Below are 18,642 nucleotides of genomic sequence, written 5' to 3' on the forward strand. Positions count from 1 at the left end.
CAATTTTCGTGTATCTGTACTTTACTTAAGTAGGTTTAATAATGGATACTTTCTACTTTTATTCCACTACATTTTACAGTAAGTATATGTAATTTCTGCTTCACTACATTTCAACAAAACTGTCGCGTTACTCGTTACATCCAAGTCGCGTTGCTCTTTTTTCGTTAAAAGTTCAGGGACTTAAGGTGGCGCCGTAAAATCCGAGCAATAACGTGACTTACGTGTCTGTTGTCACCCATCGCCTCCACCTTTACTCGTACGCGAAGCTCCAGACATGCGCAGTGGTTTCCTCTGAGCGAGTCTAATCATCAGTAATATAATAGCGCTGCATAAATTGATATGGCTACATGTAAAATCAGCAGTGCTTCGCTTTCACAGACGGTGGGGACTTCGTCCAACACACATGTTGCATCTGCGATGAAAAAAAGTTGTCACTCATGCACTCAATTATTGTGTGGAGGTGTTGACTGAGGTGTTGCAAATATGGGACAACGCTGGTACATTCAGGAACGATCCGATTCTTGTGGACTGATCTTTACTGATTACATTTATTTCAGCTCTAAGTATTTAATATCTAGTTTTTTATGGGAATATGGATCTTTCAGATCAATTTAAGAAGCAATTTTGATAAGTAAAAGTTAATTTTTTTGTGTCACGTAGCGCGGAGTGTTGGTCTTGACCTGGTCTTGAGTTAGGTGGTCTTGACTACAACTCTGCTACTGGCTCCTTGGTTGCCTGTCCTCTCCCACCCACCTTCTTTCCATCCCCTTTCTGTTGGATTTCTTAAAAATAAATGCCACTAGTGGCAAAAAAAGTGAAGTTCATGTTATGTTAGGACAGGAGACAATATGTTTCCATCCCTGAAATTATGATGCATAGAATCACATATCTAAGTCTAAACCATGTTACAGAGAGTAAACATAATAAAAACATGCTTTATCTGTGGCATTGTTCATTAAAATGACACATTTCTAATGTATTAAAATTAAATACGATCGGTACACTTAATGATATTAGTGATTAGGTAATCCATTCAGCAAGTACTTTTACTTTTAATATTTAAGTATTTTTAAAAGCCAGTACTTTTTTACTTTTACTGAAGTACAAATGTTAATGTGGTAGTTTTACTTTTACTTGAGGTTTTACTTTTACTTGAATACATTTTTGTCTGTGTATTTGCACTTTTACTTAAGTAAATTTTTTGAGTACTTTCTCCACCACTGGCTTTGATCCCTGCCTAGGTATGACTGCAATTTACATTAAACTGCAGGCTGTCTACAAAATGTGATCTTTCTCCATTTTCCGTTCTTGCTCCTTTAGAACAAAGCCACTTTTTAAGAGGCCAGCATGTTTTGGTTCTTTCCCTGGTTTAACACACCTTGACCAATTGATGCATCAGGGGGCCTCTGCAGAACGTGGACATGCGGAGGAGGTAGTTGGGACATTTGAACCATCGGTGGTGGAGCAGAGACATAAATAAAACTGGCAGACTCTGGAGGCCTGGAGCAGATTTTAGAAGGTTTAACTTATTAAAAATGGCTGCCAGCTTCTCCAAGTTAAGCTCCAATTCCTGGTGGAGAATTCAGGTGATGACATCTGCATCATGATGGTGGCGATGGTGGTAGGAGTCTGTCCCATAATCAACGGGTTGCCAATTCAATCCTTGTTCCATTCGTCTCACTGGGCAAGACACTTCACCCCTCTTCCCTGCTGGTGGTGGTCAGAGGGTGCAGTGGCTGCATATGCAGTCAGACAGTAGCCATAGCTTCTGCATTGCCATAGCTACAATTCAGCATCAGCCATTAAACTGCCATCTTCACTCGGATCTTCGATATGTTTGTGTGAGCTTCCAGAGTCTTGATAGATTCTGACTTCTTTGCCCTGTCACCCTCGAAACAGCACTCTGTTTGTGATGCAGTTCACTGATCAAGCCACCATTGCAGCGCAATCACACATCTGTACAAGTATTGATCACAAGCGCTTCGTGCACTTGCTAGCTGTTTCGAGTGTGACATCACCACAAAGTGCCACCTGCCATCTTGTGTATTCTCCTCTTGCTTTGTCTGTCATCTTGCTTGCTAGCAGACACAGACACACACACACGCACGCAGACACATACACCTGTAAACCCACACCAAATTGTTATCCTTTGTTTTGCCTTAGTCCTATTCCATCCTCTTCCTCATCTAGTCTTTCAGTTAACACAGCTTGGTCCTGACACACATGCTGAACTGCATTGAGGATTAATGCTCTATGTCAGGAGCTTCTAACGTCAGACCTCAACAGCTACTTTTAAGTCTGGTTCATATGCCAAATTAGGTTCCTTATGATTGAGAGGTTTTGCAAGATTTTGACATCTGTGTGGTGTATTCTCTTGTGTGGCTGTACACTCACACTGTTGGACCAAACCTGATATATCCTTGATTTTTTTTGTTGTCTTGTACAGGGTTTCTCAGGTTTTGAAAATCAACAGACATAATTTTGGTGTGTCAACCAAACATTAGGTTGCTCAAACAGCTGAATCAATCAGAAGAATGGTTTGTTACCAGGCCTTTGCCAAACATGGAGTTGCTGTGAATGCATCGCCTCAGCTGTGTTGGAGCGGGAATGCAGCTAAAAGCTGGAGTTGGAGACACCAGCTCTATATGCTGTTTCAGAACACCACTGCACAAATCTCCTCCTTCATTAATATGTTGTGCTGTAATAGCACACCTCACCAGGTTGGTACTCATAGAACAATACAGAGACAAAAAGATTGTTGGTTGTTCTTTCCTATTTAATAGTACACTGACTAGGTTCATTGCTGCACAAAACCACTTCCCCAATAAACATGCCATCACAGGATTCAGTCGTCCTGAGGACTGTGTTCATTAAATCCTCTTAGCAACTGGTGGGGAGGCCTCTGAAGGACATCAGAGCCCCCCTGCTGGGCACCCTGCCATCAATGGCACGGTGTTTGCTCACAAACCAAACAGGTCGGCAGACGACTCAGTCAACCTGGGACTACACTTCATCTTACGCCATATTGACCAGCCAGGGAATGTCTGAGCTGAACACCATCAACTCAGACATCCACCCGTCGGTGGATCACCAGTTTCTTGACTGACCGGCAGCGGGGATCCACCTTCTGTCACAGATCGGCACCGGCGTCCCCCAGGGGTGTGTTCCCTCCCCACACATCTTCTCTCATTACATAAATGTCTGCTCCTCAGTGGGCCTCTCTATGAAGCTCCTGAAGTTCAGAGATGACTCCGCTGTTTTTGGACTGGTTCCAGAATCAGACCCCCACCCCTCTCCCATCCCTGTCCTCTGGAGGAACTCCAGTCTCCCTCCCTTCTTTACCATCCTCACTAAAACTATGTCTGCTCCTGGGAATCTCTTTCGATTCCCAGGAACCAAACTTTCTTACAAAAGTGTTCGGCTTCAGTTCAGTTTTTCAATATCAAATATAACGTATCACCTCACCAAGTGGGTAACAAAAAACATAAGACCCTGTTTAGGCTATCAAGTGTTGGAATGGAGGCCTGTCTGACGTCTATGACTATATTTATCCTCCATCTGTATCCACAGCAAACTTTGTGTCAGTGTCACCTTTGTTCATGCATCACTTATGCTTTGAACATGATATCATGTGTGTCATCAAAATGCTCAGACTGCAAATTTTCATAATTAAATAGTTTTAATGTTCAATGTTGAAAATCTTCTGATCCTGATTTAGATTATTTAAATTTTGCAATATTTAGATTATCTTTGGTGCATCAGTAAAAAGTGATATTAGAGATGCAGGGATAACAGGCCTCAGTTGATATCCAACAGTTGCAAATCAATGTGGTCCCATTAGTACAGGGATACAAAAAAATCTGAGTACAGTGATTCAGGAATTTAGGTCTAATTCATTTTTTTTTTTAGCAATTAGTTTCCTTTTCTGCCAACAGTTAAGATTTTTGGGATTTATTGCATAAAACTACATGATACAGCTTCAAAAGTAAAAGATTTCAGTCGAACCCTGTGAAGAAATCCTGTACATGAGCAACACTTTTTTACTTTTTCCATTATGACTATCAGCAACAAATCTGATTAAAACCTCTGGTGTGTTTTCCTTCTCTATGATTTTTTTGTTTTGTTTTTTTTATAAACTAATATCAAATTTCAGTACTCATGATTAGAGTCAGTAAAAAAAATATTTATGAATGCTTGTTAAACACATTTCATGAAAATATTGTGTTTTACGAAATATTGAAATGAAATCAATAAAACTAAAATGTTAGGAAAACAGCTCCAGAATTTCAATTACTTCAAAGTCTCATAACAGCAACTTATTTCAGCTCATGACTCCCCACGTAAAACAAAAAATCCCTTTAAAGAAGAAAACACTTTAGGTCCAACAACGAATTAGTTGAGGCTTCTGCATTTAATTTGAGATTTTCTTAGACAAGATGACATAACATGCTACATGAAACAGAATGAACATTTTTATGTTTAGTTCATTTTTACATTAAACTTCTGTATTAAAGCTTTTCAAATAAGGACTCCAAAGAAAGCTTGGATGGATTTCTGTCCCTTCTATAATAGGAAAGAAAATTATATCTCAAGTCAAGTATAAAAGCAAAGAAAAGAAAAAGCCATATCGTCAGACAAAAATGGGGAGAAATTTGGCTTTAATATTAGTAATTCTTGTCTTTTCATAAGTTCATAAGGGAATTTACTGTGAAAAGTGACATTCATGCTCAAGTTCTTCCATGCAGTAATTTTGAATAAAATATAATATGAAGGTCTGTACACTCAGTTCTAATCTCATTGTTAATTTTCTTTTAAGAAAGATGACAAGTTTTATTTTCTTGTAAAACATTACATGGATACAGTTTTTAAACTTATTAAAACTTTATCAATGATGGCCAGCTAGAGGCTGTACTTCTGATCGGCTTCAGGAGTATTTGTAGATTCTAGATGCCTAGATTGGCTTTTTTGTTGGAAAGCATTTTGAAACAATTTAAACCTGTAAAGTCAAGAACTGAATCATTTCCTACTTGTGCAGACGATGTTTTCACCTTAGATTTAGCCCTAAAAACTGTGATAAAACGGACAGTTTGGAGATTTTTAGTGGAGTTCTGCTGAGGGTTTATGAGTTGTTAATGCTTTACTCACTGCAGCAGATAATTCACAGAATATCTTCAAAATGTTCAAACAAAACGTGTTTCATAAAATAATTAAGTGATTGAGTGTGACATGTCTGCCTGGAATCACACCTTTAAAATGGTGGAAATGGACTCTCCGTTTTGACGCTTCAAAAACCATCAATCCTTCAAATATAAGCAAAGCTCTGTTGTGCCATCCTCATCCTCCGTCACACTTGCACCATGACTCAGTCTTATCATTTCAAATTAAAGCTGCTTCAGCTTTATCACAACCTGCTGAAGTGATCAGAACCAGAAAAGTAGCAAGACAAGTTCATCTTCTCATTCCATGTTGATGCGTTCAGGTTATAACAAAGGCATACACAATGAATGTTTGTTTTATACCTGAACAAAGCTCTGATTAGTCAGTAGCTGTTTTTAGAAAGTTAATAAGTCCATAAGAACATTTTCTGCTATAAGTGATATTGACTGCTCATAACCTCAAAACACCACCTCAAAAACAAAAAAAACTCATTCTGTTAGATCTGTTAGGTTTTGGTAGATATAATATTTAACTGTCGAACATCTTCTTCCTGTCAGACTTGTCTTCAATGTTCTTGCGCCAATCTCCCACGTCACGCAGCTGCTTGTCCTAAAAACACACAAAAGAAATTCTTAGTTTTTGCAGTTGAAAAATCTAACTTACAAATCATCTGTGAGGAAGCTGGTGTTAACATCGACATCTTTAATTATTTCTATATCCTATCCTGTCAGATAGAGGCCAAAACTAAATCAAAATGATTTCTAAAGAAGGGCAACATTTGACAGATCTAACCAAGAAAAAATAAAGTGGAAGTTTAGAGTTTAGTTAGTTTCGAGGAGTTCGACCATGTTGAACAGCTCACCTCCTCTTTGACCTCCTTCTTGACCTGCTTCAGGTTGGCCCTCAGGTCCATGTTGACCGTGTGTTTGGAGCCCAGCAGGGCCTTCAGCATGGCGTCGGCAGACATACGCACCTTCTTCAGTCGTGGTCTTTTGAACTTTCCTCTGAGATCCACGATCTTGATGTTTAGGTCCCTGACCTGTAGAACGGTCAGAAAAGGTTTGAATTAAAGTCACCAATCAGAACTCGGTCTTCTGAAGATGAGAAAATGGTCATGTTGCCTTCTGAGATCTGCTATGAGTGGAGCTGGAAATCATTTGCAAACATTTTTTTAAAAGTTTATAAAGTGTAGACAAAAAAATGCGGGACTCAAATGTCTTTCCAGAGCACAGATCCTCACACCTCCATCGTCCAGCTTGGTCTCGCTGATCTAGTGAGGCTTCCTGACATTCCTAAGGTTGCTCTGAAACATTCTCTCAGTCGTATGACCCAAAGTCTCTTCCCAGTACAACAGGTCAAAAAACACCTTGAACATTTATAGAAAAACCCATGCTGAGCACTACCACGTTGAAGTCTTCTTCCATTTTATTAGCTTCCACACTTCAAGAATGCTACTGTTCTCAACTCATCTACTGCTATTTAATTATGTTGCATTCACAGAACTAAAGGAAGACTTAGAGAGGCACAATATTATCAGCATGGTATCGGTATTGGCCAATATTAGCTGTAAAATTTAATATCAGACATCGACCATTCAAAATGATTCATGAGTGGAGTTGCTTTTATATGACAAACCAGAGACAATGATGCCTGCAGCTCAGCACATCATCATCAGAAACTGTTAAGTATTAATGCATGACTGATGCACTTTTAACTCGTTTGTTTTATGAAGATTTACATATTTGCTCTGGTTGACTGTTGTCATTGTCTTAGAGAGAGAAGATGTCATGAATAAATTTGACATTAAACATAATGCAAGTTGAAGGTGTTACATTATTTTCAGTCTCCTTCTTAGCATTTGCTTAGCAGGCTAAACTGACAAATATGAAGCAGTATTTTAATTCCACAGCAGAGAAAACCATAAAGTTTCAGTAAGTAGGTATAGGAAAATAATATCAGTATTGATATCGGTTATTGGCCAAATAAGTCTTAGTATATTGTGCATCCCTATAAAGAATAGTTTTTTTTCATGTGCAACAATCTCTTCTAATTTATAAACAATCTCACCTGAACTTATGAAAATGTTCAGGTGAGAGTTATGAAAACTCTGAAATTATGAAAAACAAGATGATTCAAGTTATTATTGAAAAAAAAAAGTTTGAACTAATTCAAAATGTTTTAATTACGTCATGGTTAGATATCAATTTAGTGTTAGGGTTCTGCTTAGATTTCCTTGGGTTCTAAATTCAGGTAAACTAATTTCATAAATCACAATTACTCATTCTAACTATTTTTCAATAACATTTTCAGTAATCATAGATTTGACTTATTATTCAATGTAATGTAAACGTGTTAAGTTCACCCTTCATACCTTTGGTAATTTTAGGCACATGAATGTTGGTAAGTTCATGACTTTGATATTTTATTTCTGTGTTTTGGGGTTTTTGAATATGATCACTGTGAGCAGATTATTGTGAGCGAGTTCAACATGTGGAATCCCGACCAGTTTCCCTCCAGACAGAACCATCAGACTGAGGCGTCTCACCTCATTGAGGACCATGTTCAGTTTGAATTCTGTGCAGTATCTCTCCTCTTCACTTATATTGATCTGCTGATGAAGTTTCTTGCAAAGTTCCTAAAAAAACAAAAACAAAAATTGAAAAGATGTAATAGATTTTTGTTCAGAATTTTGCAATATGAAGGCCCACAAATAAGTCACAAAAACATATCTACAGTATATCCAAGAAAAGGTCAGGAAGGTCTTTGTGAAGGTATGTCGTTATAATGCCAGGACAATATTCTGACGGTTTTCTTCTCACCACTAGTTCTTCCCTGGAGTACGGCACATCCAAAGGAGGACATTTCTCCGCCAGAAACGTCTCCCTCTCTTTGGCCTTCACTTGAGATTCAGCCTCCAGTAAATTGTTTGCGACCACAAGCATGCAGCTCTGCAAAAAAAAAGACTCTTCAGAAAATACACTGATTGAGTTCAGGCACAGGTATAAACATATGTGTTCTTGGATCGAATGTTGTGCTAAAGTGTTCATATTTACCAGCTTAAATATAAGTAGCTCATGGTCACACGCACACACACACACACACACACACACACATAATTCTGAATTATGTGGGCTTACCTTCAGAGTGTGCTTGCGTCTAGCAGATAGTCTTTTTCTGCACACAGAAACAAATTCATTTTATTGGGCAAATAATAGAAGTAGCTATAAAGTTAGATTTGATTTTTAGTTTTTATTATGTTTAGAAATGTTCTGTAAAATTACCTAAAATGTTTCAACAATTTAGCAACACAAATGTTTTTTGAACATAACAGAAGCTACATGTTACATGTTCTGCTGGCCTCAAAATACAAAGCACAAAAAAATCACATTTTACTCACTCAGTGGCCATGTTGGGTGTAGGATTTGAACTCTATCTGTTAAAACAAATCAAAGAAAGCTGAATTTAGGTCAATTTCAGGACTGTGTTACAATGACAACATTCTGTCTTTTTCAGAAATCTCCACTTCTTAGTCTCACATGCTTTGCTCATGTTGTTCCTTTGATAATAAACAACACATTCATTCATAGTTTTAACCTTTAGGTTGGTAAAGGAAGACTGATCTGTTTCACGTCTTCTGTTCAACCTTCTGACTGCTACCAGTTTAGGCGTTTTTTCTTTTGGCTCCATTTAAATTTCACTCCTGCTTCATTTTGACTTCTCTTGCACCATCTACTGGTCAGAATCTAAAGTGCAACGACATCACTTGAAGTTGTATCCTGAGTTAAACAAAAGGATTGTGACTTAATAATGACATAGTTTGTTCTTGTTTTTGTTGTTCAAATTATTACAAAGCAGCTTTTTGTAGCAGCTTTAATCTTACAGATTGAGGCTCGGTTTTTTGTCACAACAAAATTTGAAAGCAGAAAGGCAAACTGCCTTTCATGTTTAAATCATGTTATTTCTGTGCTGTCAGAACTGCCTGTTATTTTTAAGCAAAATGTTTTTATTTTAAGAATATAGTCTTACTTTATCTCACCTTTAATTTTAACATGGCCAAGGTCCTAACTGTTGGAAATTCAAAACTTTAATCAAAATTCCCCTTAAATTTTTTGGTATTATTTAGTTCATTAATTTCTTATAACATTATCATACATTTTCTACTTTTTTATGTGTTTGCTTTGCCATTCTTAAATAAATGTTGTTGCTCTTATTTGAATCGTGTCTCTTTTTCCAGCAGAATGAACCATTTTGTTTTTCATTTAAATTTCCTGGGGGATAATAGATCCAGGTGGCGCTGTTGATCTTTCTTTGCTCAATACTGCAACTTTACTAGAAACTTTACGACAACCTGCATTGTAACGACAGTTAAAGTTGCGGTATTTAACTTTCATAAAACTACGTTTAACATATTTGTTAAAACATTCGCTTTGTCGTAACAGTAAGGTATGGGACAGGTTCTGTGACAAAAAATCAAGCTCCTGTGTGTTCTGTTTGGGAATCTGTCAGTTCATGAAACCAAACACACACAAAAAACTTGTAAAAGCGCACGCAGGGTTGTGGGGTCCAATACACCCCGTCTCTTATGACTGTGGGATGGTTAAAGGAAAAACAGCTAAATAAAACATAACCACAGCAACCAGTCAGTCATATTTTAACAGCTTATTTCCACAAAGAGAACTAATAAGCATTAAACACAAAACCCACAGATAGAAATCAGAGTTTCTGTTCTTTAAGAACCCATTGAACAGTTCTTATTGTTCAATGGATGGTTTAAATTGATGATTTAAACCATCTATGTTTTCAACTAAAATGCCGTCAAATGCTAGAGTTTGGAGTCCTTGTCAAACGGTGTTTTTGACTAAAGTCTCAGAGGGTTAGAGCCCCAGTTAAACGACGTTTAACTGAAGTCCTAAAATGTTTTTATCTTTTTTTAAATCTTTTTCTAAATCTTTTTCTCTTTCTCACTGTTTATTCAGTGTCACACTGTTTTTATTTTAATTATGTAAAGCACTTTGAAATGCCTTGCTGCTGAAATGTGCTATACAAATAAAATTTGATTGATTGATTGATTGATTGATTGATTGATTGATTGATTGATTGATTGATTGATTGATTGATTGATTGATTGATTGATTGATTGATTGATTGATTGATTGATTGATTGATTGATTGATTAAAAAATCTAGAACAGGTGAGAAACAAAGTTAATGCCAGTTAGTCTTGAAGGGATTTTTGACTCCAGTGTCCACATTGAGAGACAACAGATGGAACAGAAGAGAATCCTAACAGCAACACCCAGCAAACACAGAGTTCTCAAGAAGCTCATCTACATAACACTCAGGAGGCAATAACAGATTCTGAATAGCATCTAAAGTACTGAAGGCCTTACCTGCTGTAGTTACTGCCAGTGTTTATGATTCAACAATAAGAAACAGACAATAAGAGAAGGGGGCAGAAATAGCATCCACATGATATCCAAAGAGAAAGCACAGCTGACGAAAAAGAACACAAAAGCTTGCCTAACATTTCCCAAAAAAACACCTTGATGATCACCAAGACTTTGGGAAAATATTCTTTGCACAGACAAGAAATAAAACAAGAAGGTGTGTGTATTCTGTTATCTCTGGCACAAAACCACCATAGTGACAGTCAGGCACAGTGTTCTTTGTTTCTGCCTTGCCATTGTTGACCAGTCTGTTCTGTCCCATTATATCATGAAGGAGAATGCTCCTCCAGTTGACGAGCTCAAGCTCACTAAGGGTGTTTTCACATCTCATAGTCCGGTAGACTCAGATCAATTGGGATCAAAATTGCAACATGTTACATTTTTAGGACTGTAGTTCGCATCCACACTACACTGTGCCAAACGACTAAAACTAACTGAAAAACCTCTTCCCACTGATGAAAAACTTACTTTGTGAAAGAAAATCCATGGTCGTGAGTTTAATCAGTGTGATGGATACACTGCCCATCAGTTGAGTGCTTCCGTGACCAATCACTACTTGTAACAAATATAAATCAGCCTTTCATACTTTCCAAGGAAAATCTTCCAATCTGATCGCAATCCCAGTGGATCTCTGATTTTTGAGCAAATTCTTTTGCATCTTTTCGCTGTCTGCCATCTCTCCTCCTCTTCTAACTCCCTTCAGTTTCCAACTCTAATAAAAGCCTCTCAACAGCCATATGAAACAATATTAGCACACCTAGGACCAAAAGTGGAAACCATAACTTAGAAAAGACTGAACAGTCTTTAGCGACATCAGAATGTTCAAGCATGAATGGAACAATTTTGTGTTTCATATTTTCAGATCAAACCTGCAGAAGAGATGGGAGGACAAGTGATAGATAGGCAACCAGGAAGTAATGGCCGAACAGGAAGAAAAGGTTTACCCAAAAGAGATGGTTTCCTAGGCTCTTCTCTTCAGAAAATGTATATTGTGACACAGAGAGAGGACAGTGTCCGTTTACCAGGGACTGTTTCGTCCACAGGACCGTACAGAGATCAGGATTCTACATGATGGAACCTGAAAGTGATAAAGACTTCAGGCCAGAAACTCTGCCAGCCAGGTAAACTTTTTTACACGCAACATTACAATGGTCTGAGTTAACCATGGGGGCTGCACAGTGGCGCAGTTGGTAGAGCTGTTGCCTTGCAGCAAGAAGGTTCTGGGTTCGATTCCCGGCCCTGGTCTTTCTGCATGGAGTTTGCATGTTCTCCCTGTGCATGCGTGGGTTTTCTCCGGGTACGCCAGTTTCCTCCCACAGTCCAAAAACATGACTGTCAGGTTAATTGGCCTCTCCAAGTTGCCCCTAGGTGTGTGTGTGTGTGCATGATTGTTTGTCCTGTGTGTCTCTGTGTTGAAGGCAAAGAGGCAGAGCTGTCATCAGCACAACCAGGGAGCAGGAAGCAGCACAGGCTGTGGTCAGAAAACAAGTCAGATCAGTTGTATCCATGTCTAGTCTTTGAGAGCTGCCACCCTGCAACTTTTAGATGGATCCTTGTTCCAATACGCCTGAGTAAAAAGACTGGCTTTCCTCACCAACAGCAACTGAGCTCTGCAGCCATTCATTTGATCCAGGTTTGTTAGAGAAAAGTTAATAATATTGTCTGGGTTTTTTCAACTGTTTTAGGGTCATTTTGATGTCCTGCATCCAAAAATCACTTTGGTTTTGCTCAATCAGGTCAACTTTCTGAACTATGGAGCAACATGAACATCAAATCCTTGACTTCTTCTCACGTCTGGATCGGTTTCCTGAGAATCTGATCAATGAGTGATGAGGAGAGATTCCATCACGACAGAAAAGAGACGGAGAATTTTACACAATCAAGCCGTAATGTTCAATTCACATGTACTTACCCTTCTTAGTGTTTATTATTCAATTTACAAAAATCCAATTGTTTTACATTTAATTAATACAGTTAAAAGTTAGAAAACTTTTTTTTCCCCTAAAACTTCTTTTGGATGAGAAATATTAACGGAAATGAACTGATAATGTCACAAAAATGTCATCAATTTAGTCAGAGGATCAGATTTCTCTAAATGAAATTACAATAAAAGCCTGATTGAGAAAAAATGGATGTCATTTTTGGATTCAGCGGTGCAAAATAATTCTGTTGAAAAAACATAGACAACTTCCAAAAAATATTTTTTGTAACCTGGTGTTATAAGTGCATTTACACTGCTGGCCGTCCTGTGGCTGGATCAATTGTCTTTCTCACACTGTGTGATACTGGATTTATTATTTATTGTAATACTTTTTCCCAACTCTGTGTCAAACAGTTTATCAAGACATTGTATTTCATTCAAAATATAAAACCTTACTTATAATGTCACTGGGTTAAGAAGAAACTAAGACAGTTTCAGATCTCTTGAGGCTGCATAGTTTCTGCCTGAGCTGATTGTAATCCCTAGAAGCTGCAGCAGAGCAGCAGAGCAACATCTATTCCTGGGTCTACAGCTGTTCCCAAAGCTTTCATCAAGTATGAAGAAAAAAAAAACAGCTCCCCTGAAAAGAAAGGAAGTGTGATGACCACAGGCATCTGAAACATATAACTGGCACAGGAGCAAATGTCAGGCCTCCTTGAAGTAGTAACAGGAAGAAAGGAGGCTATGTCTTGCCTACAAGTTTATTTAAGGAAAATCTTCACACAGGAATACCTAATATATATATATATATATATATATATATATATATATATATATATATATATATATATATATATATATATATATATATATATATATACATATATGTATATGGTCCTGCATTTGTGTCCTAAGCGTTTTCTAAAATGGAAAGCTTAACTCTTGAAGAAAAACTGAGGGATTCACAACCATTTAATTTCCTTTTAACAGACCGGGTTTGGTAGACATGGCTTCGTTTAAAGAGACACAACTTCTGTCAACACCGTATCAAACCAGGTGTTCCTCCAAATACTAACCTCCATGGTGTTGACAGGAGGATAAACTGTTGGATTGATTTTTCAACTCAGAGCCTCGCCGTGGCGTTGGCTTTCAGTGTTCCACATCATCAGACGACACATCACTGTGGCGGCCCAGCAGGACACGCACTTAATGCCAACAGAGAAGATCGCCCTATCTTACCTCAAAAAGCAAAATCCCTTCCAAGTCGGGCACAAAATTTCACACTATACCAAAGGCATTCACAAGTGATATCACATAAAACTTCACCTGTTAATTGCAAAGTTTCTACATTGTAAAGATTTGCTGCCTGTAATAAAGAAATGAAAAGCTGCTGTCAGGAAGCTGACAGAGAGAACAAAGCAACATCAAGATGAAGAGCATAGAGAAAAGTTTTTCCTTTACCGAGGCAGAGCTGCTGCAGTCAGACGCAGACTGAGTCCCACGCTGAGAAAGTGTAAAGAAGGTTTATATTGCAATCTCAGAAAGCCCTCTAAATCCTCCACTTTCTCTATATGGTGGTGGATTACTGGACAAGCCAATGAGATGGCAAGGTCATGAAATACAGTACACTGTCAGTTGCCCCTTCCTAGGCTGCCTGCATTATAAATAACCCGCCCTTTAAGATTGTTATCCTTTTTAACTCGTAGCATCAAAACTCATTTCATTTCAGCTCATTTAGTTCCTTTTTTGCCTACATTCTGACATGCTCGTTACTCATTTTATCTCAAGCAAAAGCAAAGGTCTAAACCTTTGCTTTGTTCTCGTCTTATTACATCCTTGTTGAGATGATTTAATGAAAAACTGAAAACGTTGTTTCCACAGAGCATTTCTAAAGCAATGGCGATAAAAACAAAAGAGTCAGTGGAAAGGAGAAAGACTGAAGTGCGGACAAAGTCCTATTCAAAGTGAGGTTTTCATAAGTATAAAACAAATTAACAGAGGAATTTACTCACAGTGGAGCTGATTAGCAACGAAACATTAAGCACTAGACTAGCGTGTACAAGGAATGGGATAAAAAAGAGAGCATGGGATGGACACTATGATTATAGGAAACATCTAAGTGATAATGAAGACGGTGGAGAGGTGAGGTTTAAATAAGCAGCAGGAATACACAGGAGGGAGATAAAAATGACTGATAACAATACAAGTACAAAGAAGAACAAATTACTTATCACAAGAATCTATGTGAAAGCAACATGAAAACAAAATTTAATTTAATTTAATTCAAAGATACGTTATCGACCCCATATAGAAATTAAATGTTGTAACTCATTTGATGATAGAGTTATTGTAGATAGTGATGGCTGTGGATAGGAAAGCTCTCCTGTAGCAGTCTGTGTTACAACCAATTTGAAGAGGCTGCTGACTAAAGGAAGTCTGTTTTTGATGAAGTCTCATCATTGGGGTAGTTCTTGATTTTATGTAAAATCTTTCTTCGCATCGTCATCCCCAGAAGTTTCAAAGTAGTCCCCAGAATAGAACCAGAACAGAAATAGGAACAAAACCAGAACAGAACCATAAACAGAACCAGAACAAAACCAAAACAGAACCAGAACAGAACCAGAATAGAACCATAAACAGAACCATAGACAGAATCAGAACAGAACCATAAACAGAGCCAGAACAGAACCAAAACAGAACCATAAACAGAACCAGAACAGAACCAGCCTTCTTTATCAGGCTGATAATACAAAAACATATCAGCTGTGAAGATCAAAAATCCCATTCAGTTTGACATTTTGTAGTTTGACCAAGTAGCATAACAGAGGTTACTGCAGGTGCAACAGCTCTGAGTTACTCACTCTGACATCTTGATTTGCTTTAAATCCCTGAAAGATAAAATAATCATAAAAATGTTTTTTAATAACTACGCATTGTGTTTATAGAAATCAATTACCACAAACATTTTAATTTTTACCAAAAAAGATAACTGTGGAAATCCTTCTGAGTGTGAGACCATTTCAGGAAAGCATGAGTCCCCAGGAAATAATGCTTCCACAGGAAGAGGAAACCTGATGGAAGCAGAATTCAGGCATAATTTGCCCGCATGATTTGGAGTAAGAATTCAAGAATCCCTATCATATAAAAGCCTCTCAAACAAGCCCACCCACCACCGACCACATTAAGAAATCAACAGCTGACACATTCTCGGCTGATGGAAACGGCTCAGAGAGGGAGGCATGTCTAAAAACAGAGGCAAGAATCAACAGTTAGAGTCCAGACATAAACAACGTCACAAACTGACACATCAAGTTCTCTAAAGTTGATATGTTTGTTGATTACAAAATGGAATCATTAGTTATTCGTTTTCATCTTTAAATGACTATTTTTGCAGATTTTACTGCAGTCAAGATACACGTTTGGTGGGCGTAACAATAGATTGTTACGACAGCAGTTCTTTGAGTCTTCAAGGGCAGAAAGAGGAACTGGAACTCAAGCTTCCCAGAATCCTCTTTTGTCATGATTGATTGATTGATTGATTGATTGATTGATTGATTGATTGATTGATTGATTGATTGATTGATTGATTGATTGATGTCAGTCAGTCAGTCAGTCAGTCAGTCAGTCAGTCAGTCAGTCAGTCAGTCAGTCAGTCATCCATCCATCCATCCATCCATCCATCCATCCATCCATCCATCTTCCTCCGCTGCATCCGGGGTCGGGGCGATGGGGCAGCAGCTTCAGAAGGGAGGCCCAGACTTCCCTCTCCCCAGCCACTTCTTCCAGCTCCTCCGCTTGCCGTGCCCATTGCTGAGAAACTCTCTGTTTCCAATGACTGCTACCACTTCTGGGTGACAAAAGGACACCTCTAGAACAGAACCAGAAAGTGGCAACCAGATCTGATGTGTAATTTCAAAATAAAACACTATTAAAATAGTAGTTTGTATCTTTTCTCTCTAAGTTGCCATGTTTATTGCTGAGAAACTCTCTGTTTCCAATGACTGCTACCACTTCTGGGTGACAGAGGGACACCTCTAGAACAGAACCAGAAAATGGCAATTAGATCTGATGTATAATTTCAAAATTAAAGCCTTTTAAAATAAGACGTTTTTACTTTTATATTGAAAAATAAGCAGAAAATGTAGTCAAGAGCTGCCTCACTCGTCATTTCGGATTTAACTCAATCATCTTATTTATATGCAATTTTTTCTATAATCTCTCTCTCTGTCTCTCACTAGCTATATACAAACCAGATTCCAAAAAAGTTGTGACACTAAACAAATTGTGAATAAAAACTGAATGCAATGATGTGGAGATGGCAAATGTCAATATTTTATTCAATGTCAAAATTTTATTCACAATAGGACACAAATCAACAAATCGACTCAAAGTAGAGCCGTTGCTCCTCCACGTCGAGAGGAGCCAGTGGGGTATATGTATAGACATAATATAAGAATAGACCCCGCATTGGCTGCTCCGGCGCAGGAAATACGGCGGCCATCTTGGAGCGGTATACCCTCCTACTTTGCTCAAACAAAACAGCAGAAGATGCCTCAGCACTGAGGGATAGACTGATGTGAGGGCTCCACAGACAACATTTCACAAGTAAGACGGACATATTATTGTGTATATTCTGTGACTGGAATATTACTTTATTGTATTTGTGTCCACCGGCGAGATACCAGCTAATATTAGCTACAGTGCTTGGTGTAATACGGGGTTCAGCCCCGCTATGAAGGCTAACTGAGATTTCGGAAATCTAAAAAATTAATTATTCTCTAACATTGACTTAGATTATCTGACACAAGAGCCTACATTAGAAATGAAACAATGTTATAAAACGTATATTACGTATTATAACATTCACCAGCAAAGTTTACACAGGTGGTAAAGACTATTATTTATGTGTAATTCTCTCACTCTGTCAAAAGTAAGATACATCCTAAATCTTCCGTTTTTGTTTTGAAGGTTTTATAAAGACACGATATGAGGAAGAAGTGGGAAATATCTCTAAAGAGAGATGGATTCACTGCAGCACGGATGAATCTCGGATCGGATTTTGGACTCAATATCAATATCAGGTGCGGAATCACTCTGAAGCTAGAACTCGTCGGCTGGAAAACGTATATATATATATATATATATATATATATATATATATATATATATATATATATATATATATATATATATATATTTATATATATATATTCCCTGCAAGATGCTGGCAGGGAAAGCATACATGGAACGACATAACCAAGTGGCGGGCATAGTGTACAGGAACATCTGTGCAGAATATGGACTGGAAGCCCCAAGATCAAAGTGGGGAACACCCCCAAAAGTAGTGGAGAATGACCGAGCTAAGATCCTGTGGGACTTCCAGATCCAGACAGACAAGATGGTAATGGCGAACCAACCAGACATTGTGGTGGTGGATAAAGAACAGAGGAAAGCCGTTGTGGTGGATGTAGCAATACCAAGTGACTACAACATCAGGAAAAAGGAGCATGAGAAATTGGAGAAGTACCAGGGCCTCAGGGAGGAACTGGAAAAGACCTGGAAGGTGAAGACCACAGTGGTGCCTGTAGTCATCGGGGCCCTCGGGGCAGTCACCCCCAAACTGGAACAGTGGCTCAAACAGATCCCAGGAACAACATCAGACATCTCAGTCCAGAAATGTGCAGTTCTAGGCACAGCCAAGATACTGCGCAGAACCCTCAAGCTCCCAGGCCTCTGGTAGAGGACCCGAGCTCAGAGGATGAAACAGACCACCCGCGGAGGGTGAGAAGGGAATTTTTTTTTATATATATATATATATATATATATATTATTCAGTATTAGTCATTATTTATTTTGTCATTATTAATCATTATTTGTGTTTGTATAGTTATATAAATATGTATTGATATTACTAAATAAATTATGAACGGCTGTGTGCTTTGTAATATGCTCATCATACACCAATATCAGAATATTCCATTCCTATTCTATATAGCCACTAAGCATATTTAAATATGCTGAACTATGTTTTAAAAACATACTTAAAAAATGCAATTGTTTATAAATGTAGCTTTGATAGATGTTTGAATATGTTTCCAGTAACAAAAAAAGCGTGTTA

At 38.0% G+C, this 18,642-nt stretch overlaps 1 protein-coding gene across 2 annotated transcripts; it reads right to left on the reverse strand.

Annotated features, from left to right (window-relative positions):
- Positions 1-4,392: 4,392 nt before the first annotated feature.
- Positions 4,393-14,079, reverse strand: LOC145551880 (troponin I, fast skeletal muscle-like). Of its 2 annotated transcripts, none has more exons than XM_081607586.1 (7): positions 13,986-14,079; positions 8,555-8,590; positions 8,295-8,331; positions 7,977-8,105; positions 7,703-7,792; positions 6,020-6,196; positions 4,393-5,766 (listed from the first exon to the last, which is right to left on the reverse strand). In XM_081607586.1, exons 2-7 carry the CDS (start codon positions 8,563-8,565, stop codon positions 5,686-5,688), a joined length of 525 nt encoding a protein of 174 aa, XP_081463712.1. In that variant the 5' UTR covers positions 8,566-8,590; positions 13,986-14,079; the 3' UTR covers positions 4,393-5,685. The 2 variants fall into 2 exon arrangements, with proteins under 2 accessions (XP_081463712.1, XP_081463713.1); XM_081607587.1 differs by lacking the exon at positions 13,986-14,079 and adding an exon at positions 13,601-13,708.
- Positions 14,080-18,642: the final 4,563 nt, after the last annotated feature.

This window comes from Poecilia reticulata, chromosome 6 (assembly GCF_904066995.2).
Source record: "Poecilia reticulata chromosome 6, P_reticulata-male-v2, whole genome shotgun sequence".
Classification (NCBI taxonomy): Eukaryota; Metazoa; Chordata; class Actinopteri; order Cyprinodontiformes; family Poeciliidae; genus Poecilia; species Poecilia reticulata.